Raw genomic sequence first — 27,432 nt, 5'->3', positions numbered from 1 at the left:
CACGTCATCAAAATTTTCGAGGTCATCCCGTTCACGTCATCCCGTATTCCTCAGAAGGAGAAGCCTTTCTTTTGAAAAATCTGCATAGATATTCCAATATGCGGTGACACGAATACGATGACGTCGAGGACTTCGTTGATGGAAATATGCGGTTTAAATATTTACGCACATAGATGACTGCGTGTATTGATACATAATGGTGTAATAGTAGCGCAAGAAAAGACGAAGACAAGAAAGTGAACACCACACTTTGGTGTGGTGTTCACTTTCTTGGCTTCGTCTTTTTTTGCGTTACTATTACACCATTATGAATCAGTACCAACTAGCTCGCCTTTCCGTTTTGCTTCACTTTATTGATACGACAATGTAAATTTGGCTAGTAGATAATTAAACACCGCCAACTACCGCTATTCAGGCGCCACGTATAGGAGAATTAACCGCGCGCAGTAAAGGGAGCGAACGAGAACGTTATAATTACTAGTCTTCCGATAGGTCGGTCTCTTGAGCTATTTCCAACACAATAATAATAATAAAGATGCTCTAAACGCCAAGCTGTGCTTCTATGTGTGGTGAAAATCACATAAAAGGACAGCGTCGAATAAACGAGCAGAAGCAGTGACACGCATGCTAGCGTTTTTAATCGAAAAAACCGCCTTTATTCATAAACTCCTTAGCAATCCCTGTCAGCTGAGCTCATGGCAGCTATACCAGCATTTCCAACGCTGCATGAGTATGAAAAGACCTATAAGGTATGCTACGCTACCGCGTTTGTGGTCACACAACTACAGAGTTCACGATTATATGAGTAGAAAATTGCAAGCAAGTGGCCCTTATTTCGTTTTCTTCCATTTTGAACTTCCACGCCTTCTCCAGGCAGGAAAGCAAAACGCTAACACTTAACACCATCCCCCTTAACGCAACAACGCGAAACCGCTGCTTGCAACTACATGCTCCCGTTGTCAAAAATACTGCTTGAATCACGTGTCTATGTATTTGTAACTATACGTCAACTCATATTACTATGAATATATGACTATTGGTTATGTTGGCCTCACGAAAATTACAAAAAAAAATCTACATAGGTTTTGTTGCTCCTTGCCTACTGTACTTCTGCGGATGTTTTTCTTTGCATTTTTTGCATGAATTCACTTATTTCCTGACGTTTATTTAGTTTTCCAGGCAACTGTGTTTCATCTTCCGCAGTACAGTCGTTTCATTTAACTGTTTATGAATATTTGCTAAGGATTTGCATGACGTGAATTAAAACCTTGAACAGTTGTGCACAGCTGTCTACTAATTACCGTAATCGAAGTAATGCTAACCTTTATTGTGTCCCCTTTGCCGACGACGGATATATCGCACTTGATGTATCCCTTGGGACCAGCCGTCATGTCATCCGGGTCCGTGAGGACGGCCCACTTGTGATAGAACTGGTGCTCTAAAAAAGAACAACTCAGCTAGACGTTCGCACGACAATAATAGATCTAATGATTCGCCATAAACACAGACTAGGTTGACTCTTGGATAGGAGCGAAATTAGTGGTTTGCATGTGAAAATGCAAAGCAAATGTCAACCGGTCACAGTTGCGTGGTAACGTTGCAAGTTGAGGCGTTGAGCACAACGTTACGCAAAATTATTATTAAGGACTGCAGCGATGCGACAGCAAATCAAGACCTCTGTTCGTTTTTATTGTTTTGGAATGATTACGTCAAATTTTGCCGCTACGTTAACGAACGTAGTAGCGATATTTATACTTGACTTCAACATTTCAATTTTTTTTTGCTTGAGTGGCTTCAGATAACGCGCAAAATTGTGTCCTACTAAAAAAGTTTTACTTTTTCCTGTTCTTTTCTCTTTTTTTGCTCTGAGACATTTTGCTTCGTGCTCACATCAATAAGGTGCCGACTCTTCCTGATACTGTACGAGTTTTGTCTGCAAAATGAAGATGTCACCTGGTTCGCACTCGAAGCACCGTGTTAAAGCCTTTAATTTCGCGTTGTGCGTTGTTTACCGTCCGGCATGTCATAACACTATACAGGATGACACCCCGAAGTCCCCGCACAAAGATTAGACCTTCACTCTCTAGAGAATTGTGCATACGTATTGTTTCATTAGGCCTATGCAACATCCGAGTGGTGCATTGACGGTGCTGACTGCGAAGCCCTTGTCGTTCTTAGGCACTTTCACTTTCTTACCCGGCTGGTTGAAGACGGTGCCAACGTCAAGCTTGAAGGTGCCGATAACTTTTCCCGAGCGTATGATGTTCCGGTTGTGTAACGCCTGCAAAAAAAAAAACGGAAGAGCACGTTCGACAATACGCCCCATTCACAGGCAATGTCTAAAGCAGGAAATTGTAGAAGTAATTTGAGCTCCTCGAAGGGCTTCTCGCAGACGCCCTCTCAGGAGTTTCTGCGATACTTATTCTTAGTATTTTAGTAGTGTTTCAGCTTTTAGTAGCATTTTAGTAGTATTTCAGCAGCATTTTAGAACTGTATTTCTGTATAGTCTTTGTCGGTGTGGGACAGTACCTTCTTCTCGACGTTAAGAGCAACCCGCCACGGTGTTTTAGTGGATGTGGTGCTCGACTGCTGACCCGAAGGTCGTGGGATTGAATCCCGGCCGCATTTTCGGCCGCATTTTCGATGGAGGCGAATATGCTTGAGGCCCGTGTACTTCGATTTATGTGCACATTAAGGAAACCCAGGCGGTGGAAATTTTCTGAGGCCTCCACTACGGCGTCCCTCATAATCATAATGTGGTTCTGGGACGTTAAACACCAACAGTTATTATTAATATACTTATTCTCAGTATTTCAGTAATATTTCAGCTTTTAGTAGTACTTTCGCAGTAATTCAGCAGCAGTTTAGACATGTATTTCCGTATGGTCTTCGTCGGTTTTGGACGCATTTTTTTACATTAAGAGCCATCTCGCCCGTCAACAAGTCATTTGTTTTGTTTAATATTACGTTGCATCAAAACTTATTACAAAGGGCAAGACTAGGCATAAAGCTTCAAACTCTAACGCACTGCTTTCACGCGGCAAAGTGTAAAGGAATAAACTCACCGTTAGTGTCACGATTTTGTCGAACAACATTGACGGTGCCATGTGAAAATCGAAGACAAAGTACTGCAAGAGAAGAAAAGCGAAAAAATATCTCAGTTACTACTGAATTTCTTGTTATCACAAGGCCGGTTTCGGTGGGCGAACTATCTTGAATAGAATCTAGCACACATGGGCACATATTGCAAATCAGTTTTGCGGAATCCCGCAAAGTGGCGGAAGGGTTAACAAAGGGAATTGACAACCACCCGTTTGTAGCACGAAGCCACAAGTAACCCACTTCTTCTTCAAGCTTTCTGAAACTGTCCACTGCCACTTACTCTCATAAGCCAGTTCCGCGATGTTAAACATTTGGAAGGAATAGAAAGGTATGGGAAGCACATGGCAGGCTTTTTGCTTACTGGCGGATGAGGTAGTATTCATTATACATATTCGAGAGGTTTCATTCGCAGCACTATTAGTACGTTGCTACTGACGACTTTGACGAAAAATGATATCGCACGAAGCATACAGCGCAAACCCTCAGCAAAGTAATGTATATCAATGCAATCACTGTCTCTCAAAAAGGTAAAAGAATGCGCTCTTTTCGTGGCAGTAGACTAGTTTACTAAGTGCGTTATGTGCACAGCGAAATGAAACTGACTTGAAAACAAGTTACTTTAATCGTAAAGAGGTAGTTACGTTGTAGTTGCATCCTATATAGTAAATTCATGTCAGTGATCTGGTCAGATTACTTTTTTCCTAATGTCACGAAAGATAGAGCTACCTCGTTGTAGTACGGGCAGTTTGTTGATTCCTTGACTGAGGTGTACTTCTTCTGGTCACCAACTTGCACACATATCACTGGATCCATGTTGAGACCGGCGAGGTGTCGACCTTCGATAATTGTCACGCAGACCTGGATAGAAAATGAAAGAAAAGCAGAAAGAAATGGCATCTAATAGAATTATGATAAAAATTACAGAGAGTACGGAGCGAAAACATGACACAAGAATCGAAAGAGGAAGACGAAAGCAAGCTACCAGTGGCGGGAATCGAACCGACAACCTCAGCACAATACTTGCAACGTTTTGCTAAGACGGCGTTAAGTTTTGCTGGCGTAATGCGGAACGCGTGGATTCGGGTTCTTACTTGTCTGTACTCGCGTAGAAGACTTCGTGTTAATTTAGTGACTTTGGGTTGTGTTATACATCCGCTGTTCCACGGGGTGCCATATTTCGCGATAACATGTTTTTCTTCTTTTTTATTTACTTGTTTTTCCTTTCGCTTTTTTACTGCTAAGTGATAAGGAGTGGCCGACGGCACCCTAAAGGCTCCAACTTCTTTTATTTGACCATGTAAATGAAAGAACGGTAATGTGGATCTTAGCTTCATCACAACACTTATTGTTTTACAGAACTGAACACTTGCATAACACTGGCTATGACCTTCTAACGTTACGATACTAGCACTTTGGATCATGACGAAGGAGTTTAACCGAGGAATTTTACATGACAGCTGCAATCTTTATCTCTTGCGTTAATCAAGTCCAGCCACATTTCTACTCTCCACAACGCTGGTTTCCCGTCACTTGACCATCTGTCACTTTCCCATCTAGCCAGCAAGCCATCTGTCATATGTCGCTTCACCATCCAAACTGTTGTTCTCTCACCTCTCGCTTGACCTTTTTTTTTCTTCTGCTTAAAAAACCAATAAGTGTTAACGTAGCACGAAATAATCGATCACCTGGAAGTCCTGTGCTTTCAGTGCCGATGTTGCTGTGATGTCTTGCCTTAACTTGGGCCTGCGAATGAGATATAGGACGATTCAATTATTCCACGAGTTAAAAGCACCGCGAAGACGCAGACCGGAATTTCGGGTGTTGTCCAATGCACAACCCTAATCAGGCATTGTCCAAGGCGGCGAAGGTGGCAGCGTACAATTTAGTCCCACGAAATAAAGGACGAGATGGGACGTAGCGTTGGCTTCCAAGCGCCGTCTCATATTTTCGGAGTGCCTCAGTTGTGCGCGGCTGCCTTCGCCATGCATCAATACTAACATCCCCACTCCTACGTGCCTTCAAGTTACATTGTCCGAGATACATGGTTATCGATAATAATGCGAAAGCCTTAGATGCCTAATCAAACACGAAAAGTGACATTCGGCGTCGGCATCAACATGAGTGATGCGAAAAAATCATTATGTGATGAGGTCCCCATTTTACGTCATCAAGGCGTCACAGATTGCCACATTATGTGGCGTAATAACGACGTCATCACATGAAGTCATCGCTTGGTCATAGGTGGGCCGGTTCCTGGGGCACGTAAGGTGCAGAAAGCTTGCAATGCCTCCGATCATGGATGCAGTGCAAAACCACGCTATGTGCAGAAATCTTTCTAGAGCAGAGCGATGAATAGAATCGACTGAAAAGAAAAAGAAAAGGCAGATGGCTTTCGCCTTTGAGTCATCTTAGACGAATGCATAAGGGACCCTGTGAGCTCTTTAGCGCTTGAAATCCTGTACGTCTGCATAAGCGACTTGTATCAGAAGACCAGGGAATTGTACTTGGTTTCGTAGGCTTTAATATCATGCGAAGAGCCTCAAAAACAGGAGTTAAGGAGATTGGTGGAATAAATTATTTCTTCCTTATTAGAAATCTACCCAACCATTGTACTACATCGCGGATTTCTCCCAGTATTTAAATTGTTTCGCTAGAGAAGAAGAATGGTTTAAACAAAACGTCCAAGCTGTTTAGTGTTCGCAAAGTCGTTCAAGAACTTGTGTTAGATAGATCTCGCAGGCTTTGTCACGAGGAGTCGACAGCGACTTGATGATGCAGAACATGAACAACAGCAACAACACGAAACCATGTTAATGATATACCTTTGAGCTACATAACTGTAGTTGCCTGGAGTACGCTAATTATTGGCAGTCATGACAGTAAAACACTTGGCCTGACTGTGACAATGATTCACACCGTGTATTTCCGTGTTTGTAATGGCTGGCCACATCTCGAATGAACACCGGTAGACTTGGCGACCACATCGTCGATCCTGTCAGCCATTAAGCTACATCGTTAGACAAAGTCGTGCTGCCAAAAACCTACAATAGGCCCGCTCCCATGATAATAATAATGTCGAATAACATTATTAATATTAAAAACGGCAGGAAGTGGAAAATGGAAGCTTGCGATCAAAAAATTCGTAAACAGGGGGTGCTGGCTCGAGCACCCACCCCCTGTTTACGGATTTTTTCATTAATAATATTAGTAATAATAATGTCGCAATTAGTCATAATAATAATAATAATAATAATAATAATAATAATAATAATAATAATAATAATAATAATAATAATAACAATAATAATAATAATAACAATAATAATAATAATAATAATAATAATAATAATGTCGGATAACAATAACAATATTAATGTTAGGGGGGAGGGTTCTCGCTGCCTGTCAGGTAGTGCCGTTAGATCTCCATGTGGCTTCGGCAGGCCTAACTACATACTATGTCACTACGTTATGCAGTGATGTAGTTATTAATATCAATAACTACATCACTGCATAAAGTAGTGACAGAGCATGCAATCAGGCCTACGAAGGCCACATAGGGTTCAAACAGCTGTACCTTGTAGGCAGTGTTGTAGGCGTTACTGAAAAAAAGTAACTAAATACGTTACTCGTTACACTATAAAAAAAGGAACGCGTTACCGCCCTACGTTACCTACAAAAAAATGTAATGCGTTACCGTTACCGTTACCGAAAAAAAGTAACGGACGTTACCTCTGCCGTTACTCCACAATAATAAATTTTAATCAATGTGTCTTTGCTGCAGGAACCCGAAATAGGAATTTTTTTAAATCTCAAATTTACGTTTCACATAAAGCTTAGAACACAAACAACGATTATACGCAAAATGCTGATTTAACGAGAATTATTTGCACAAATGTACCGCACTTTATCTACGTTATAGTGGCTTAAAGTTGCCTGCAGAATTGCATATGATGGCTTCTGACTCTGGCACATGGTGAAGCCATTTTTCTCAATGTGACATTATACACACTATGAGATTCAGTTATTAACGCTATCCGCAAAGAAAGCATCACTGAACTTTCAATACGTTTACAGTAATTCTGACGGCGTGCTTCTACTAGCAAAATAGATGCGCAAATTTTGTAGTAATAAAGGAATGATTTAATGGCCTAGTCACGGAAAAAAATATCTGTGAATATACATTTTTGTTCACTTTAACCCATATAACCTGTTAACCTGTGTAGAGTGTTTAAGATCAGCCTCGTTCGCTCGGGAGTTCAATAACCAGAAACTTAACTGTAGTTGCAGATAGAAAAAAGCAATATTCATTTTCAAAACAAAGTTGATAAACCTTATCAACGTTGTAGCAACTATTATGTAGCAACTATAAAAAATGTCGCATATTTAGACACTTTTCAAAAATAGTTTCCTGCGCTCTACAAGTTCCAAACAATGTTACTTTACTCTTTGTTGCGCATACATGTCCTACACAAAATGTCTTTGTAACGGTAATAATTGCGTTTTTCATCACTGTGAACGTTCGAGAACAACAGGAAATAAAATCGGTCCCTCTGTATTGAATATATTCGCTATTTTGTGCTCGTAAATTATGCAGCTAATAATAAAACTAGGTTCCTCTTCAGGCTACTGCGTGGCATGCGCATAAAATACAAAATACTCAATTAAATCTAAAACATCCATTTTCGGATCCGTGACGATCTCTCGTGGAATCACCCGTTTGCGGTAACCACCTGCCGTGTAGCTACCTGTAACCGTGGTTAGCCGTAACCCTAGTTAGCTTAACCGCGATTAAAGCTGTTCGTGTGACAGCGATATTCATGGGTTTTGTTTGAAACAGAGCGACGCCAACCAAGGTAGTGAGTAAGTTTTTTTTTTTTTTCCGTTACAAGAAAAAGTAAGACGTTTCGCGTCCCGCTCGTTTTCTTTTTGAGGGTCTTCTTCTTGCCGTGGGGTCGCATCTTTTCTCCATGATGTGCAGAATTCCGTTGAGGCAGACTTTCGATCGGCAGAGCACCTGTAGACCGGTTGACGTTACTGGCTGTCGCCTGGATGGGTCAGGATTCCACAAAAAGCCGCTTATAGTAATTGGCTTCTAGGTCAACGACGCGGGACTTGTTAAATTCGATGCGGTGGTCTTTCACCACGCTGTGATCGGCGAGTGCACTCCTTTGTCACTCGAACTTGCGGACGTCGTTTTTATGTTGCCTCTCGGGGAAGTTCTTTGTTTCCCCCGCGTACGAAGCCTCACGATCAGCACATGGTATGGAGTTGTAGAGGAATTGATTTCTTGGTTAAATTAAACTGAATTAACTGTTTATTACTAAGTATACATGACTGCGTTGTACGAGGCCCCACGAGCGCGTCTCGTCCCTCGGAAGCGTCTGCTGTTCTCCTGTGACCCCGGGTGGAACTCGAGACGATGTTTACATTGACCGCGCCCTCCGGCGGCACACCAGGGTTGCTCGTGGTTGCCAGACATTAGCAGTGAAACCGAAACCGAAACTGTTCCTACACCACTCCCCCTCCTCGTATAGGAAGAGGCCCGCATATTACACAAGTATGTCGGCGGCAGAAGAAGCATGTCAATTATGTCCCAAATCGCATAGGTTGACGTACAGTTCTTCCGGAACGTGTGGTGCAGGGATGGCTGATTCTCGAATGTGGCTCAGTGGCGGTGTCGTTCAGCGGTTGCTCCATGTGCGCCGGTTTTAGTCTGTCCACGGAGATGACTTCGGATCGTCCACGAATTTCAATGGTGAAAGTTTTCGGGCTGCGACGAAGTACTCTGAATGGGCCGTCGTATGGTGGCTGGAGTGGTTTTCTCACCGCGTCACGGCGCAGGAAAACGTGGGTGCAGTTATCTAGGTCTTTAGACATGTACACATGAGTAGCCTGCTTTGCGCGAGTCGGTGTGGGACGGAGGCTGTCCATCATTGTTCGCAAGCGTGACACGTACTGTAGAGAATCGGGCAAGACCTCATTTTTGTTTGCTTCTACAAACTGACCAGGGAGGCGAAGGGTTGTTCCGTAGAGCAACTCAGCGCTGGTGCACTTCAAGTCACTTTTGAGTGTTGTGCGCATGCCGAGGAGCACAAGTGGGAGCACTTCGGTCCAACGGGAAGGTTCGCCGTACGCAGTTATGGAAGATTTAAGCTGTCGGTGCATTCGCTCCACCATTCCGTTAGCTGCTGGATGATAAGCTGTTGTGCGGATACGATGTGTGCCAAGGATAGCGAGAAGTTCCTTGAAGAGGGAAGACTCAAACTGGCGTCCACGATCAGTTGTGATGATGGATGGTGTTCCGAAGCGTGCAATCCATGTCCGCAGGAATGCCTTAGCAACAGTCTCAGCGGACATATCTCGCATAGGAACGGCTTCTGGCCAGCGAGTGAAGCGGTCGACACATGTAAGAATGTAGCAGCATTCTTGGGAAGGTGGCAAGGGACCAACAGTGTCAATATGGACTTCTCTGAACCGTGCGTCTGGAGGAAGAAATGTTGACAGTGGAGTGACAGTGTGGCGCTGTATCTTCGATCGTTGACACTGAGTACACGTACGCGACCAATCTCGAACGTCTTTGTTCATTCCCGGCCACAGGTATCGCGTTGTCACAAGTGCTTGCGTTGCACGGATTCCCGGGTGCGACAATGAGTGCAGAGAGTCAAAGACGCAACGGCGAAACGATTTTGGTACAAATGGGCGTGGTGTGCCAGTGGACATGTCACATGCGAGTAGTTCTGTGCAGGTTTGCAATGGCACATCTTGAAATACCAGATTGGATGAAGAATTTCTTAGCTCTCGGAGCTCATTGTCTTCCCTTTGTGCTAATGCCATTTTGTCAAAATCGACGGAAGTTGAAAGCAAAGTGACACTGCTTATGTGGGAACGCGAGAGTGCGTCAGCTGCGGCGTTCGCAGAGCCAGCGACATGGCGAATATCGGTACAGAATTCCGATAAAAATGCCAGTTGTCGAATTTCTCTCGGTGACAGTCCATCCGATCGAGTGGTGAAGGCGTGAGTCAGTGGCTTGTGGTCAGTGAGAATATAGAATGACCTGCCTTCCAGGAAGTGGCGGAAATATTTCACTGCCAAATAAATAGCGAGTAACTCACGTCCGTATGTGCTGTACCGGGTTTGTGCAGGGGACAGTGTTTTTGAAAAGAATGCGAGAGGCTTCCATTCGTCACCGATGCATTGCTGCAGTATAGCACCCACGCCGTTGCTAGAGGCGTCTACCATGAGGCGAGTTGGTGCGTCTGGCTGCGGGTGAGTTAGGAGAGCTGCCGTCGCGAGGTCAGATTTGATTATGTCGAAGGCGGCACGAGCGTCGTCCGTCCACTCTAGTGGTGCAGTGCCTGGTCCAGGGGTTGAGAGGAGATCATTTAATGGCTTCAGTGTGTGCGCACAAGCTGGTATGAAGCGTCGATGAAAGTTAACTAGGCCGAGGAATTGCCGAAGTTTTCGCTTGTTTTCAGGCAATGGAAAATTTTCAATAGCTTGAACTTTGTCATTCAGGGGTTTTATACCGTCACATGTGAGGCGATGTCCCAAAAAGTCAATCTCTGGTACTCCGAAGAGGCACTTATCCGGGTTGATGATGATTCCATATTCGTCCAGACGCGAAAGTAGTTGCCGCAAATGGGTAGCATGTTGTTCGGGCGAAACGCTGGCAACCAGGATGTCGTCGACGTATGCATAGCAGAAATCCAAGCCTCGGGTCACCTCGTCGATGAACCGCTGGAAAGTTTGCGATGCATTACGCAGTCCAAATGGCATTCTGGTGTATTCGAATAAGCCAAAGGGTGTTGTGACTGCTGTTTTTGGGATGTCTGCCTCTTCAACTGGGATCTGATGGTATGCTCTTATGAGGTCAATTTTAGAGAAAATAGTGGCGCCGTGCAGTGTTCCAACAAAGTCATGCAAATGAGGAATCGGATAGCGGTCCGGTTGCGTCACTTTGTTGAGGGAACGGTAGTCGCCACATGGACGCCAGTCACCTGGAGTAGATTTTGGGACTAAGTGGAGTGGTGATGACCAAGGGCTGGAGGATGGGCGCACAATACCCAGTTCGAGCATATGCTCAAATTCCCGTCGAGCAATGCTCAGCTTCTCAGGCGGCAAGCGGCGAGGACGGGTGTGCACTGGTGGTCCTGTTGTCATAATGTGATGCGTCACGCTGTGCTTGACCGGGCATGTTGTGTTCACAGAAGACGTGATGAAAGGAAAGTCCGTCAACAAGTCTGTGAAGTAGGGGTTGGAATTTGGTACCTCTGGTCGAAGCAGCGTTGATGTCATCATTTCCATGCATGCCGTGATGCCGTGAATGCTTAAGTGTGTTGTGGCATCTCGTAGACGGCAATTCTTCATGTCCACAAGAAGACCGAAGTGGCGAAGAAAGTCAGCTCCGACGATCGCATGCTTCACGTCGGCCACCAAGAATACCCAACGAAAGGTTCGGCGCAGCCCGAAGTCCATCGTTAGGGAGCGCTGGCCGAACGTTGCAATTCGCGTGGCGTTCACGGCTTGCAGATTGTATGTTGGTTGGCCTTGCCGATCTGCACGCGTCGCCGGAACCGCACTGACCTCAGCACCTGTGTCCACCAGGAAGCGGGTTTTTGAAACTTTGTCCACCACATAAAATAAACGGGATTCAGGTTGGCCGGATAGCTGAGACAAATTCTTTGGCGTAGTCAACGAGTTATCGGGTTTAGACGCGGGCTGCTTACCAAATGAAAATTGAACTTTTTTGGATTTCTTGATATTACTTGACTGTTGGAGTTGCTCGATACTGTCGGAAGGAGATGATAAGCGGCATGCCGTTGGGCCTGGCGCACCAGCCGCATTTAGTGCGTGGCCGGCACGTTTCCCTGGTGGGCACAAGGTGACACGCACTTGGTTGCATTATCCCCGAAGCGATGATGGTACCAGCAGATGCGTCCAGTATCAGAAGAGCGAGACGATGCGCGATTGCGTGAAGTGGAGCGGGATCGTCTTTCTACCTGGATTTTCAATGCCTCTAGAGACTGTGCAATCCGCTGGACCTCCTGCTTGAGCGACTGTAACTCCGCAGAACAATTTCCAGTCGACGTAACGGGAGAAACTTCACTCGCTTTTACGCCTTCAAAAGCGGAGATCGCCGGTGTCGCTACCTCCAACACCCTGTCAGCGAGAGCGGCGAGGTCATCGAGGGGCAAGTCGCCAGCCGCTGCAAGAACCATGCAAACATTTGCAGGGAGGCGTTGGAGAAACAGTTGGCGGAGGAGGGAGTCGTCCATCTTCGACGCCTTCTCTCCCAGGAGCTGGCGCATGCCACGAAGCAACTGCGATGGTTTGCGGTCCCCCAGGTCTTGGGCTGTTAGGAGCTGTTGCAGACGCTTCTGCTCGGAGAGGGTGGTGCGGCGGATGAGCTCGCGTTTCAACGCGTCGTATGGCTGCTCGGTCGGAGGGGCGAGGATGATATCGCGCACCTCGGCTGCTTCGGTTGGCGTTAGGGCCGCAATAACGTGATGGAATTTTGTTTCCTGAGACACAATTCTTCTTGTAGTAAACTGGGCCTCGACTTGAGCGAACCAAAGAGCAGGGTCTGCAGGCCAGAAACACGGAAGTTTGAGTGCAACTGCTGAGACGGCAGGATATTGCGGGGCTTCGTGGGTTCTCTCCGTCTGGGTAGCGTCGTTGGTCGCCATTGCGCTCACCGTTGATGTTTTTGCAAGGAACTGGTCAGATGTACAGGACTCTTGAGGGTTGAAACACTCGCTGTTCTAACTCCGGGTCACCAATTATGTAGAGGAATTGATTTCTTGGTTAAATTAAACTGAATTAACTGTTTATTACTAAGTATACATGACTGCGTTGTACGAGGCCCCACGAGCGCGTCTCGTCCCTCGGAAGCGTCTGCTGTTCTCCTGTGACCCCGGGTGGAACTCGAGACGATGTTTACATTGACCGCGCCCTCCGGCGGCACACCAGGGTTGCTCGTGGTTGCCAGACATTAGCAGTGAAACCGAAACCGAAACTGTTCCTACAGAGTAAACTAGCCTTTCGCTTCTTTCTTCGGGCGGCCTGTCTCTTGGGCACGAAAAGGCGCAGGTGCCAGCAGTCCCCCTGCTACAATCCACTTCCACGAAAAACATGTCCGTACAGTTTCTCATGGCGGATTCCGCGGCTTTTTACAAGCTTTGTGTGGCGATGGCCCAACTTTTTCCAAAGGTAGTCGGCGCGTCTTAGGAATTGGTCCCCGCATTTTCCACAAACAAAAGTGATTCCGCCCGCACTTTCTTTGTTAATGCCTGGCAGTCCGACAGCATTCCGAGGCTGCGACAAAAGAATTCGTGGTGGCGAGCTCTGGGAAAAAGGCACCTACAGGATGAAAAAGTAACGAGTAACGTGACACCTCACGTTACCGAAAAATGTTAACGTAAGTACGTTACCCGTTACAGTTCCGAAATAGTAACGAGTACGTTACTAAGTTACCGAAAAAAGTAACGCGTTACCGGTAACGCCGTTACTTGTAACGCGTTACTGACAACACTGCTTGTAGGCAGCCAAAACTGCAAATGTTAGTGTGCAGAAGAAAAAAGAAAAAAAAGACTAAAATATTTTTAACACTCAGGAGTGTTTTTTCGGCAAATACGAGGGGCGTTCAATAAAGATTTCCCCTGACCCACTTCCTGTGGACGGAGAGCAACGAAACTTTGCAGATTTATTAGTCCTTCTCTACATAGGTGACACCCCGGGACACACACTTCTCCCACCTTTTTATGCAACTATAAATACCTCACTTGTAGAAGTCGACAGGTTGCTCCAAAAGCCATGTTGTAACTTCAGAAATCAGAGTCTCATCATCTGGAAAATGCTTTCCCTTCAAATATGACTTCAATGTTGGAACGAGGTGGAAGTCCGATGGTGCGAGGTCCGGTGAATAAGGGGAATGCGGCAGAATTTCAAAGCCGCAGGAGCGTGCTTCCGTCTGGGCAACATGTGAGTTGTGAACTGGGGTATGGTCTCGCAGAAGGCGGACGCCTTTGGTGAGCATGCCACGTCTCTTGTTTTTGATGGTCTCTCGCAATTTCCACAGCAGTGAAGCATAGTATGCCCCAGTAATCGTGGCACCCTTTGCTAGGAAATCCATGAAGGCTACTCCGTGCTGGTCCCGAAAGACTGTGAGCATGACCTTGCCCGTCGAGGGCTGGGTGCGTGCTTTCTTTGGAGGCGGTGAGTGCAAGTGCTTCCATTGCATCGACTGGACTTTAGTCTCCGGATCATAGTGATGGACCCAGAATTCATCCTGTGTAATCAGTCTGTTGAAAAAGTTCTACTGGTTTCCATGGCACATGGTCAAAAGAGCTTGGGAGCATTCGACTCGTACCTGCTTTTGGAAAGGTGTGAGCAGCCGGCGAACCCAGCGATCGGATACCTTACGCATATGAAGATGGTCCTGAATGATTTTTTCCATGGACCCCACACTAATCTTGACATGTCGGGCTAGGTCTCGAACGCTAATGCGGCGATTTTCCAAAAATGGCGGCCTTCACTTGCTGGATGGTGTGTTCATTGACAGCATAGTGGGGTCGCCCTGCAATCGGAGCCGCTTCCACGGAAATCAGACCATATTTGAATTGGCGATGCCAGTTATTCACTACATCATATGATGGGGAATCATCCCCATAAACCTCTTTTATCTCATCGAACGTCTTCCTTGGAGTGCGGCCTTTCAAGTACGGAAACTTGACTGCTGCTCTGTATTCCACTGCATTCATTATCACACCTCACACCACTTCAGCACCTCTAAAAGGAAGACCGTTATTAGTTTAGAGTTGCAAATTGGCACGTAACCTACAGTGACTTATATCATTACACATGCGCAGTTTCAGCATCCTGCAATAAATGGAAGTTAGTCAGGGGAAATCTTTATTGAACGCCCCTCGTATTGCATTATAATATAGCAGTTCAGTAACATAGCAAAAAAAAGGAAAGCCGACCGGTTAAAATAATACGGTTCGTGATATCCGCTCCAAGTAGAACGAAAAGAAGAGTGTGTTAATGAAGGAATACCACACGCACCAGATATTGGTGTTGTTCTCACCTGGTGATGACCACGGGTGTGGTGATGGAGTATGGCGCCGTGTCCATGGCGAAAGGTTCGTCGGCGAACATTGCGCTCTCGGCAGCATCACCTCCGGAGAGTAGGTATAGCGTCTGGTCGCTCAGCCGCCTGTGTAGAGACTGCGTCGATCCTGTGAGACAATCAATCAATCAATCAATCAATCAATCAATCAATCAATCAATCAATCAATCAATCAATCAATTTTAATTACCAAAGTCAACCAAACAACCAATCAACCACAAAATTAGTTAATCAACCAATCAGCCAAATAATGCATCGATCCGTCGATACATGAAGGAATGAATGATTGAACCAATAAATGTATCCATAAATCAATCCGTCCACCCAACCAATCAATCACTGAATCCATGCAACAATTAATAAGTCAATCAGTCAATTATTCAATCGATCAAAGAGTGAACCAATTATTAAACCAATTATTTATCCGAGCAGTCACAGGCAATCAATCAAACCACCAATCCCCAAGTTCACGTAGAGCAGGAGCCGCAAAGTGTGAAAATTCAGTACTATCAAGCCTTCAGCAGGCACCATGACTCGACTATCTACTGTGGAACGTCATACGCCTGAGATCCTGCGTCCAGTACTATGCAGCAGCGTTGTCTAAGCTCACACGAATTTTTTATATGCTCCCTTCTTTCTATCTCCCTATCTTTTCATCCCTTAATCCCCTTCCCTCAGCGTAGGGTAGCAAACCCGACGCACGTCTGGTTGGCCTTCCTGCCTTTACTTCTTCCTCCTCCATTCTAAGTAATAGTAGTATTGTAAAATAAATAAATAAATATATAAATAAATAAATAAATAAATAAATAAATAGTTTCAAGATGCGTAGAGTACGTCTGCAAAAAAAAAAACTTAAAGGACGCTTGAGCTTCGCCTTCAAGAGTAGAACGCGATAGCTTAATCGGGCCCCGTGCGCATCGCCTTCTCAATTGCTAGCCTCGCTTCGTTTCTCGGTGCATGCCTCAACCGTGCCGTAAGGAAACAAACGACTGTGCACGTAACAATGGCCGTATCAAAGTATGCTAGAATGCCTACGGCAAGTACAGTTGTTAAGTACCTACTACGCCATAATTATTCCTTTTGCTGATCAGCGAAGGGTCCACTAATAATAATAATAATAATATCTGGGGTTTAACGTCCCAAAACCAGGAAATGATTATGAGACGCCATAGTGGAGGGCTCCGGAAATTTCGACCACCTGGGCTTCCTTAACGTGCACCAAAATCTAAGTACACGGGCCTCAAACATTTTCGCCTCCATCGAAAATGCAGCCGCCTCGGCCGGGATTCGATCCCGCGACCTTCGGGTCAGCAGTCGAGCGCCATAACCACTAGACCACCGTGGCGGGACAAGGGTCCACTATGCGTCCGTAAGGCAACATGCGGTACTACGCAGCCGTTCACTTTGTAATGCTTTTGCTGATGATGATGATTAAAAATGCCTGAGCGCTTTTTAATGAGTGGGCCTTTAAAACACCCACTCGTGGCGCAATTCACGCGTTCTAACGCCTGGCGCAATTCTACGCTTCTTACACGCAATATTAAATACGTTAAGGAGACTCCTTCCACTGCACGGCATTCATATTGTGTGTTTTTTTTTTCTGAATCAGCTTCAAGAAATAGCTTGGTTCTCTGGTAGAACGCCTACTTGCCACGCAGACGGCCTGGGTTCGATTCTCACTCGAACCTAAAGATTTTTATTATTTATTTTATTTGCATCTTTCTCGATTATTCATATAGTGTTTTTTTTTTCGAGGCAGTTTCAAGAAATAGCGTGGCTCTGTGGTAGAACACCTGCTTGCCATGCGGACGGCCTGGGTTCAATTTGCAGTCAAAACCGAAGATTTTTTATTTATTTTATTTTAATCTTTTTCGATTTTTTTGGTCATGGACAAGATGGTAATTTTTCGCTCACAACTAACGACGCCGTCACCGACACCGACGCCGACACCGGAATTTCTGCGAAACGAGCTCTTCCATCGCGTTAAAAGTCACACTAGATTTAAGATGATTATATAACTGCAATATCAAAAGCTGTCGATAATGAAATCACGTCCGCTTGTAACGATAATCCTAAGACTAGCGGCACCGTCCAGATATTCCGCCTAAAAAATGTGGGACGTGCCAACAAACATCGCCCTCATATACCCGAAGGATGATGTCTGGAAACTGTGAACTGGAACGGGCGTTCTCTATAAGAGCGAGTGCCTAGTAAATGTTAGAGCGCCCTCCCTGACATCATTTCGTGCCCAAGAAAATAGACGTGTAAGTATAACTACATCTCAAGGGAACATGTACTGTAGTCGGTAACCTTAGAGCATATACTGTAATGAGTCCTGGGCAATTAGTTAGGTTACGCGGCACGCAGTATTCGTTAACAGGGACAGGCCTTGCACGCTTATTAGTGCTCAGTGGTTATTACTCGCGCACGGCGTAAATCACAAGCATTGAGCCATAAGCACGTTAAGTACACAACCTGGTACGACACACATTTCATCATCAGTTGCATTCGGCGCATAAAACTTGTGTAAACGTACACCGTTACACAAACATTACCGTCTTTCCAAACAAGCGTAGTATGTGCTGGTAGGAACCTGCGTGCACTGGACGTGTGAAGCTGCGTGCACTGCGACATAACCTAGCAACGCAGCCACCGATAACTTCGAACGCACTCGCGTGTGTTATCGTTTGACGCCATTACGCTTAAAATTGCACCCCCACCCCAACCCTTCCGTTAGGTCCGTTTTTACTGCACTGCACAAGGTAAATGTGAAATCGGCAGCCGCTAATAACCTAAGAAATTACTCAGAGCTCCACCATAAAGCCTCGTTGCATTTCTCTATGTAACACAGCACTACGAAAAAGTTTGTGAAAAGAGCCCATTGTGAAAGAGGATAGTCTGCAGAATGACGTCGTAAAAATGAGTGGACATTATTGGCTGGCGACCCGAGTGCTGTTGGAATTGGGACTGCTCGCTCGTTTGCCCAGCCCGTTTACTCCTCCCTTCAAATGCGACTGCCTCTTGGCATTTAACCATACGACTCCAAGAAAAAAAAACAATCTTTTGACAATTTTTGTCAGTCCTAGCTGTCTTGACGCGTACATGGGTGGCATTAAAGACACACGTGAACTCTCTTTGGAGATCATTATAGTCTCGTCGGAGAGTCGTGGGACCCGAAAGAGTACTAACGCGTCTGTTTAAAGAGTCATATACGTGGCAAGTCAGGGGCTCACCGAAAAGAGCTATCGACGGGCTACTCTTTACCATTCCCGGAGCGATCAACTAGTCCTATGACATTCTTATCTAAAGCGGTAGCCCGTGTGTGCACACATCTACGACGCAAGAGTATACACGGTTTAACTCGGAACAGCAGCGCAAAGAATCACACGGACGGCGACAGATCAAGACGGGACACAGCGCTATGCCCGTCTCTGTCGCCATCCGTGTAATTCTTTGCGCTACTGCTCTGGGTTATGCCCTACCAACTAGCCCATCAGTCTATCCTTTTGATATACGGTTTCCCTGTTTACAAACACGTGCCCTTGACGGCTTCTCGTCTCATTCACTGATGTAGCCTATACCAAAAAGCATTGGCGGGGAAGAAAAGCCTTGGCGAGTAGCCCGCAGATCTTCAATAGTTTTCTCCCTGTGTTTCGCCAGATATTTCAAATAAGTATTCTTCTGAGCTCTACGTAACATTATAAGAGGTATACCCTTGAACTTAACGTGCAGTCCTTTTTTTCTAAAAACGTAAAAAGAGGCTTTTCTTACTCTGAAACAACGTAAACATACGCTTTTCCACTTCGGTGTTAGAGACTGATAGATGAAGTTACCGGAAGTTCCTTAGGGCAGCTATTGTCGCATTCTTGAGACGGTCTTACCCTCATAGCTCTGCCACGGCCGCTCTTTGCGCTATCGAGGAAAGCCTAGTTTATATTTCAATAATCAGCGCAAGCAGGTATTCCCTCAGTACTGTACTGTAAATTGGTAGCATCTCATTCAATGCTCGTATGGCACATGAGGTTAGTCATTCTCATGGGTGTGCACTACGAACGAAGGGCTACTCATCGATATCGTTATTATAACTAGTAACAACAGTCCGTGGACATTAATGTAAATCAATAAAGCCCGTATACAACACTCCTGTGACGTATAAGATTAGTTATCCTCATTAGTATGAACTAATGGGGGACTAATCTTCAATATAATTCCCAAAACTTGTGACTAAATTGCCAATTAGTATTACTGACTGTAAAGCGGTAACATCTGTTTCACCACTCTTATGACGCATAGGCAATCGTCACTTCTATCGCGTCCTCGCGTTCCTCATTTTATGCAAATGAGTGCGAGAACTTCCCTACATGCAGACACGCTTCATACGAGCGGAGTTCTCTCTGTCTCTTTCTGAGCACGGCGTAAAGCCTAAGAGCCTGTCGAGGACAAGGTTTCCCGCGACTTCTCCCGGCACTCAGCGTACACTTGACCACTTCCTCTTAGCTAATTGGTCCGCTAAGGCAGGTAATGGATGGTAAGGCTTCCGAAACGACTGCAGCCGCAATAATGGGCAGGGCTGTAAGGCAGCTTTCCCCTCCCGTCCCCTACACTTCTAATATCGATCGTTAGCAAGAACTGTGTAATTGGGCACTCACGCTGTGTGCCGCCTTGCATTCCCCGCGTAATGGTTCCTTAGAGAATACGTCCGTAGGGCCGTCCAAGCAACCCACAACGTTCGGCTGCGGTTACAGTAATGGTTTGCTGTGACATGTTACATTAAAGACAGCTTTCCTTTGGTTTCTTATAACCTGCATTTGCTGGTATCTGATTAAACTAATCAAAATAAGAACACGTTATGGTTAACCTAAATGTGTTGTTTCGTTCTTGTTTCCGCCATTGCGCGTAACCTCAGCATGATTTTGGCTTGCACACTTAACTTTAGGTAACTTAAGGCCTAATTATTTTTGCGACAAAATAATTTGCGCTCTTGTCCGCCGCGGCGGTATAGGGGTTATGGTAATCGGCTGCTGATCCGAAGGCCGCGGGTTCGATCCCTGCGGCGGCGGTCGCATTTTGATAGAGGCGGAGCGTTAAGGGCACGTGTACTGTGCGATGTGAGTGCACGTTAAAGAAGACTTGATGGTGTCTCGTTCTTCCCGCTGTCAAACGAGTGCAGGCGTCGATCACATGAAGCCTGACTAGCGCAGACAATACGCGCTAGTACGTCTCACACGCTTTCTCTCATCAGCCACTGAAATAAATGACGATTCAGTTTTCCAAACTCCTACAAAGGAGCTAATTAGGCAGGCTCATTTCTGAATGACATCGAGCTTCAATTGTGCTTGGACGCGAGAGTCTGCCTGATAGAGAATACAAACGTGAATTAGTACTGGCTGCGGTGGCGAGGTATTATTGTCATGAAAGTACGTACTAGCTGGATAGGGCGGGGATTTCGGGGCTGTGGCGTAGCGACCAGTTTTTGTTTTTCTGCGTCTCTTCGACTCGCGAAGCGTGACTTCGTGGTTCCAAAATGCCCAAGAGTAAATTGGTAACGCAACGACACTTACACGTAATCTGTGTTCTATTTGAAAGGGCACCTAAACCACTTCGATTTCAAGGACGAGAGAGTGGTTTCTCTGCTTCATTACCCTTCCCAGAGGCGTTATCTCCTCCTCGCCACTTATTTCTTCATAGAACACGTAGACAGTGTCAGCACTAAGCGTTCAGCCCATTCGGATTTCGCGCTTGTCGGCTACACGCTGCCTTCACCACTTGCGCAGTCGAAAACGCACAAAACGAAGTGAGATCACTTGATCGCGCACGATAGTCGTGCGAGACAAGGCGGAACAGGAGCACGATTGCATAGCAATGCAGTGTAGTAGATAATTAACCACAGATATCACTCGTATATGGGCCAATCTAGAGCTTATTTTCTCATGACGTCACGTGAAGGGACTGCTGGCGTCACGAATTCTACCGCAACGAGGGGAAACGCCACAGAGAATAACGCGCTCGTTCTTTGTCGTTTCAGAGGTTAAGGGCCCTTTAACGAGATGCGCCGTTCTCAATGACCACCGCCTTAAAGAGCGCACATATTAGCAACTACATGTCTTTTTTAGCGTGTCCCATTACTGAAGCAAGATCTGTTTTAACTAACTCAAAAAGAAGAGATATTGACTGGGAGAGGGTATCTTTGGCCTGCTATTTTTTCACACGGACGAAAATAAATAAACGAGAGAGGCGGGCAAAAACGAATGTCAGGCAAATATATGCTAAGCACGTTGTAGACATCGTTCCATGTGCAGACATTTTGTAATATGCGTCTATGAACTACACAAGCACTACGCCCAAGAGTAGCGCGTACGCACAGAACGCAATCGCGCAAACGCATTCACTTTTCGACTGTTGCAAGTAGGAGCGCGTGTAAGCCCGTCTCGCTTATGCAAGGCCACACAGTGACGTCATCAAGAGTCAGGCTTGGTGAAGTGACTCAGCATTAGAACGAAAATCGAACGGCGCCTAACGCAGGACCAAGTTTCGGTTGTCTTCCTTCCATGCCGTCTTATACCCTGTTCTCTACCTGCGTTTGTGGACATGACTTCTTAAGCAAATTACCCAACAGCAAAATGCTGAATGTCAATGAAAACTCGCGCCTTTGTCCCTCAGGGTGTCCTTTACCCATGTTCCAAGAGTGAGTAAACAAATGAAAATCGCTGTGGGGAGATCCCGCAGCGCACAGCTGCTTAGGCCTGAGTGCTTTAAGGTCTGCAATTAATGTTTTTATACGAGCTAGTGTGAACAACAGTTATGCTATTGGTCTTTGGGAATCATTTAAAAAATATTTAAAGCAGTGAAAGCTATATTTCGCATTTATCGGTGGTGTTTTCGCCATATTCGAAATTAAAGTCCTCGCTTGTGGACACCTGTTTTTACCCTCGGTAAATGAAACTTTTATCGCAATGACTTTTTCTTTTCCACTTGCGTAAACACGTCAAGTGAGATTTTGCAAATTGCATCTCTTTTTCTCGCCTAAATCTTTGTTCGGCAGTGAAGAGACTAAGCGCCGTATGATTCCGTTTAATTAAGGTATTTCTAGTAAGCAGGACGTGGAAACTGCGTTTTGTGGGAACCAGCCGTCGTTCGTGATGCTTTACTCACCGTAATGTACAGTGTCTTCTGCGTCCTTTAGCTTGACCCTCTCCTCGGCATCGCTTGAGGGACGCTGCTTGGAGATCTTTAGCGCCACGGCCAAGGTTTTCATGGCTGCAGGTAGCGATCTGCGAACAACAGTAGCGAAAAAAGTGTTTCGACGAATTTCCTTAAGAAAAACTGCCGTGTATACGAAGCATTAGCATCTCTTGACATCCTCCGGAAGCACAAGGCAACATTAGCCCACTGTTACCCAACATTGACCCAACAGTAGCTAACACTATCCGACATTAGCCAAGAGTTAGCCAACACTAGCAAATATATGTTTATCCAGGGTGACCTCACTGCTAGCCTGCGTTCTGCAGAACATTTTGAATAGGTTTACATGTCTTTAAATACATAGCGGGTTGAATACCGACGGGCTAGAAAGCATTAAATGGGTTTACATGCCTTTAAACACTGAGTGGTTTGGGTTCTGCGGTTTCCGTAGTGGTAGCGTAGTAAGTAAGGTGCTGCACCGCAAAGCTCTCGAGAATGCGTGTTCTATTCCCAGCGACGGTGGCCAAACCCCGATGGAGGATAAATACACAGAACACTTGTGTACTAGGTTAAGGTTCAGGTGATAATAATAATAATAATAATATCTGGGGTTTAACGTCCCAAAACCACGATATGATTATGAGAGACGCCGTAGTGGAGGGCTCCGGAAATTTCGACCACCTGGGGTTCTTTAACGTGCACCTAAATCTAGGTACACGGGCCTCACACATTTTCGCCTCCATCGAAAATGCAGCCGCCGCAGCCGGGATTCGATCCCGCGACCTTCGGGTCAGCAGCCGAGCGCCATAACCACTAGACCACCGTGGCGGGGCCAAGGCTCAGGTGAAGGAACACCAGTTGGTCAAAATTAATCCAGAGGCCCCGCCTCCTCCCTGCGGCTCGCCTCGTTGTCGCATCGCATCGCATCGCATTCGGCAGAGTGATTTTCTCGACAGCTGACGGCTCGCCACTAAACTCCGTTTGATACATCAGGTTAAACCCTGTGGAAGCTACTTAAGAAGTTCAATCAGCAAAATATGCAAGCCCACGCGTCTCGCGCTTGAATTTCGTCGTTGTACACGTGGCCTCCGCGATTGGTTCCGTCTTCGCGCTACCGGAACTGATCGCGGAGGCGACGATACGAAAACAAAGAGGCGCTATGCGATCCAGAACAACCTATTAGCCACCGTATAAATAACGTGGTTTCTTTATTTCTAAAGCACAAAGCATCTTCATTTATTACTCAATCTAAAAACGACAAAAAGGGTCGCATTACGGTCGGTAAAACAATTAAACTATTTCTTGGCGCGAACGCATCCACTGCAAGAAGTCTCGCTAGATTCCATAGCGTTGCACCTGACGTATGAAATGGAATATAGACGGCGCAGACAGCAATTTCGGCAAGCGCTAGCGCGGTCCATATTATTTTGCGGCCGACTGTACTAACTACGACACGCGCATTATAGCTTCTCAACATCGTCTACACCCATACCATTTTCGACAACGCGCAAAAAGCCTATCGAAACACAGCTCACCCCCAAGCGCTATTGCACTCTAAATCCGGTACCGTAAAAGCTGACCTGTAAAATTAAGTAGCGAACAAAATAACGCTTACACCGCTCGTCGCTCTTGATATTTTTCATTACATGCAGACAGGCGGAGCGAACGTTGCTCACACATTTTCTATAGTTCGGGGCCTCGGCAACGCGCCCTCGTTTGCTCTTGTTTATTTTTCTTTTTTTCGTAGTTGTTGTTATTGTTATATAAACGACGCAACGAAGCACGTGACTCCATTAGCGAGATTACGCCGAGCACCCGCTAAAAAAGTATAGCGCTACGAAATGGAGAAGTGGCCCTATTTGGAGCGGCCGAATGACGTTGGGAGCCCGCGGTAATAAATTCTGGGAATGCGCCAGGTGGCCTGCATAAAGGCGAGGCACAAATAAGTAGAAAGACCACTATATATATATATATATATATATATATATATATATATATATATATATATATATATATATATATATCATGTGTGCGTGTGATTACAAAGTCCGTGTAGTAAAACATAACACGTATGCTGACGTTTCGAGCGGGGAACGGCCTCTGTCAAAGCTTAAATTTGCACATTGCGATCGAGTTTAAGACACGTTCCCGTAACACATACAAGTATACACACACTGTCGCAAATCATGCGAACGTGACACGGGGCGGGGTCAGAACGCAAGATACATATATGTATGACGCCAAACATGGCAGACGTGCCGTGGATCATACGCCATAGTTTTATTCCATAACACGCGCACTTCTTCGTTGTCGACTTCTCCTGACAAAACTTCCTTCTGACTTAAAAATACTATATATATATATATATATATATATATATATATATATATATATATATATATATATATATATATATATATATATATATATATATATATATATATATATATATATATATATATATTAGTATAAAAAGAGGTCGACAAACGTGCAGGAGGGCCTGCCTTCGTCAGCGTGAATGGTTACAGATGCCACGCAGGGCACATACATAAGTCGCCTCTTTGCGTATCACAAGGCTAAGTCGTTATCATTTCTTTAAGAAACAAGATCATACATCACCAAAGGCACTTGGCTATAGTATACGCACAACTCAAAACGCGTATCATTATACAATAGTGAATTGGCACGTATTAGATACCCTAGAACTTGTGTGCAATGAACTAGGTCTACAAGATAACAAACTGCGCACACAATCGCTCACTCGAGCATAAATGCAGCGGCATAATCGCAGCCGAAAGACATTCAGCAGGCCTTTAAAAAAAGAAAAAAATTTAGAGAGATAAAAACAAACTAAATAAAAAAGCACGCAAAGCAAAGGGGAAACGAGTAAAATCATGAAGCGACAAAGGCTACCGACATTTTGTACGTAATAACAGACAATGGGTAACATCGTGCAAGAAATAGACACTAGCCAGTAACACAAAACAGCGATTTACTAAGGCAACATGGAAGTAATTAAGCCTACACGGGCTATCGTTCACGCCGTCAGAAAGTGTTTTGAATTTATGAATTAGGAAAGAATCTTTCACTTCGCATTCATTTTGTGATTTAAAACCCGATTCCAGTATTATAGCTCTAATGTTACTGATTGAATAACCTCCCTCGGGGACATGCCTTGAAATTGGTAAGTTAGGAAGGCCATGCACATGAGCATTGTGACTATTAAAACAGTATCGAAAAGCTGTTTCGGCTTGACCTATGTATTGTACATGACAGATTGAGCATTCTAGCAAATATACCACATTTGCAGTATCGCAAGTGAAATAGCCCCTAATTTTGAACTTGAAGTTAGTCGCAGTGCTGGCTGCCAGTGTTGTCGTGGTGATGTGCGCACATACTTTACAGCGGGGTTTTCTACAAGGATGGCAACCAACCGTCCGAGCGTTATTGTTCTGTTTGGTTTTAGAGGAAGTTAAGAAATCCCGAAAATTTTTGCCTCGTCTGTAGACTACACGTGGTGGTTCTGGAAAGGCTCTTCTAAGGCGTTCGCTCTGCATAAGCATGTTGTGGTGTTTACGCAGAATTTGTGGTGTTTACGCAGTTAGATGTCATTTCAGCATACATACATACTCCTCATTGACATTTTCATGATTAGGTGAGTACTTCTCGAGTTAGAAACATGATGAAGACTAATTAACTAAACCTCATTAACGAAAAAATTAGTAGTGGCTACTACAGTATACTGGGAACAATATGCACTAAGTGTGCTTCGCGTAACGATGTTGCTCTTTTTTTTTTAAATCGTGCTGCGTGATAATTGGGACACCCTGTATAGAACGCGACTCAAAATACTTTTCAAGGACGTGAAGCCAGTGAACTCAAGAACTGGGTACTAAATTATATACAACTCTATTGAATTGACGAGAACAGGAGGTCGATTGCCCCGCAAGTGAAAAGGTTTGATTAAGGTTAACTCGCGACCTTAATTAATCGGCAGTGACACTTTTAGTTCGAGCTTCAACATAGGTGAGCAAACCAATTTCCTTTTTTAAGTCGTGCATCGAATTGAACCGGCCTCAGTTGTTACAAACGGCACCGTTTTTTCCGGGCTTCCTGCTGGGCTTTCGGGCCCAAGCAGCATAATCAATTCATATATTATAAGCCTGACACGCGAGAAAGTCTTCCATATAATGGTGTGCAAATATACACAATCAATGAAACTCGTGTATTTTTTTTTTTTTTTGCTGTGTCGTTTTCTCGCGTGTTTTATCCTAGATTACGACAGGCTGGAACAAGCGCTCCATAATGCGGCCATTTCGGGAAACGCCAATCTGCATACCGCGTTTGTATTCCAGTAGCTCAGCAAACATACCAGGGCTCTATCATTTCTTTGTTTTGTTCTTTAGTGGCACGTGCATCGAGTGACGCCGTTGTTTCTCTTCCAAGCACTTCCGATCGAGCATTTACTTCCGGTTTCCCGAATATTCAGAAAATGTGTTTTAAATGGTAACACTAGTACGAAATCAATGGTTCTGGTTCACGACTTATATTGAATACATATTTATTTATTTATTTATTTATTTATTTATTTATTTATTTATTTATTTATTTATTTAATACTGCCAACTTGTTTTACAAGCCATAGGCAGGAGTGGATCGTACAAAAGAAAATGTTGAGCAATCTGTGAGAACAATTCGAAACAACTCTGTGAAATAAGACTAAAAACAGTGTTGAACAATCGGAACATAAGTTTACTTAACATAAGGGCCAGTTAACTGTCATGATAATTAATGAAAATTAATCCATTTAGTTCGTAAAGAGAGCACACGGTTTTCTTGTGGGCAGCTTAGAGTTACTGTATATGCTACCTTTAAGTAGCAGAGTTGCGCCTCTGATAGAACTCGCCGCTCGCGCCACCATTCGCCCAGCGCGCTCACGTGCGCAAAAAGCATCCGTTTTAGGGAAAGCCAACTTCACGGCCGCGCGGGTGCTGGCGATCGCCGCGCCACCACCGCTGTAT

The 27,432-nt window shown here is 45.0% G+C and overlaps 1 protein-coding gene across 1 annotated transcript in view; it reads right to left on the bottom strand.

Annotated features, from left to right (window-relative positions):
- Positions 1–27,432, bottom strand: part of LOC119372391 (otoferlin) — a 132,804-nt gene that overhangs the window by 82,911 nt on the left and 22,461 nt on the right. Inside the window, exons 2-8 of the mRNA XM_049419902.1 lie at positions 22,382–22,500; positions 15,188–15,338; positions 4,788–4,845; positions 3,829–3,960; positions 3,066–3,128; positions 2,197–2,281; positions 1,323–1,438 (exon numbers count right to left, since the gene is read on the bottom strand). Of these exons, the coding sequence (XP_049275859.1) occupies positions 1,323–1,438; positions 2,197–2,281; positions 3,066–3,128; positions 3,829–3,960; positions 4,788–4,845; positions 15,188–15,338; positions 22,382–22,500 (724 nt within the window). The remainder of the gene's footprint in view (positions 1–1,322; positions 1,439–2,196; positions 2,282–3,065; positions 3,129–3,828; positions 3,961–4,787; positions 4,846–15,187; positions 15,339–22,381; positions 22,501–27,432) is intronic.

The sequence above is a fragment of the Rhipicephalus sanguineus genome, chromosome 10 (assembly GCF_013339695.2).
Source record: "Rhipicephalus sanguineus isolate Rsan-2018 chromosome 10, BIME_Rsan_1.4, whole genome shotgun sequence".
NCBI classification, from domain to species: Eukaryota; Metazoa; Arthropoda; class Arachnida; order Ixodida; family Ixodidae; genus Rhipicephalus; species Rhipicephalus sanguineus.
Note: the sequence above shows the minus strand (reverse complement) of the source record. Positions and strands in the feature narration are given on the sequence as shown.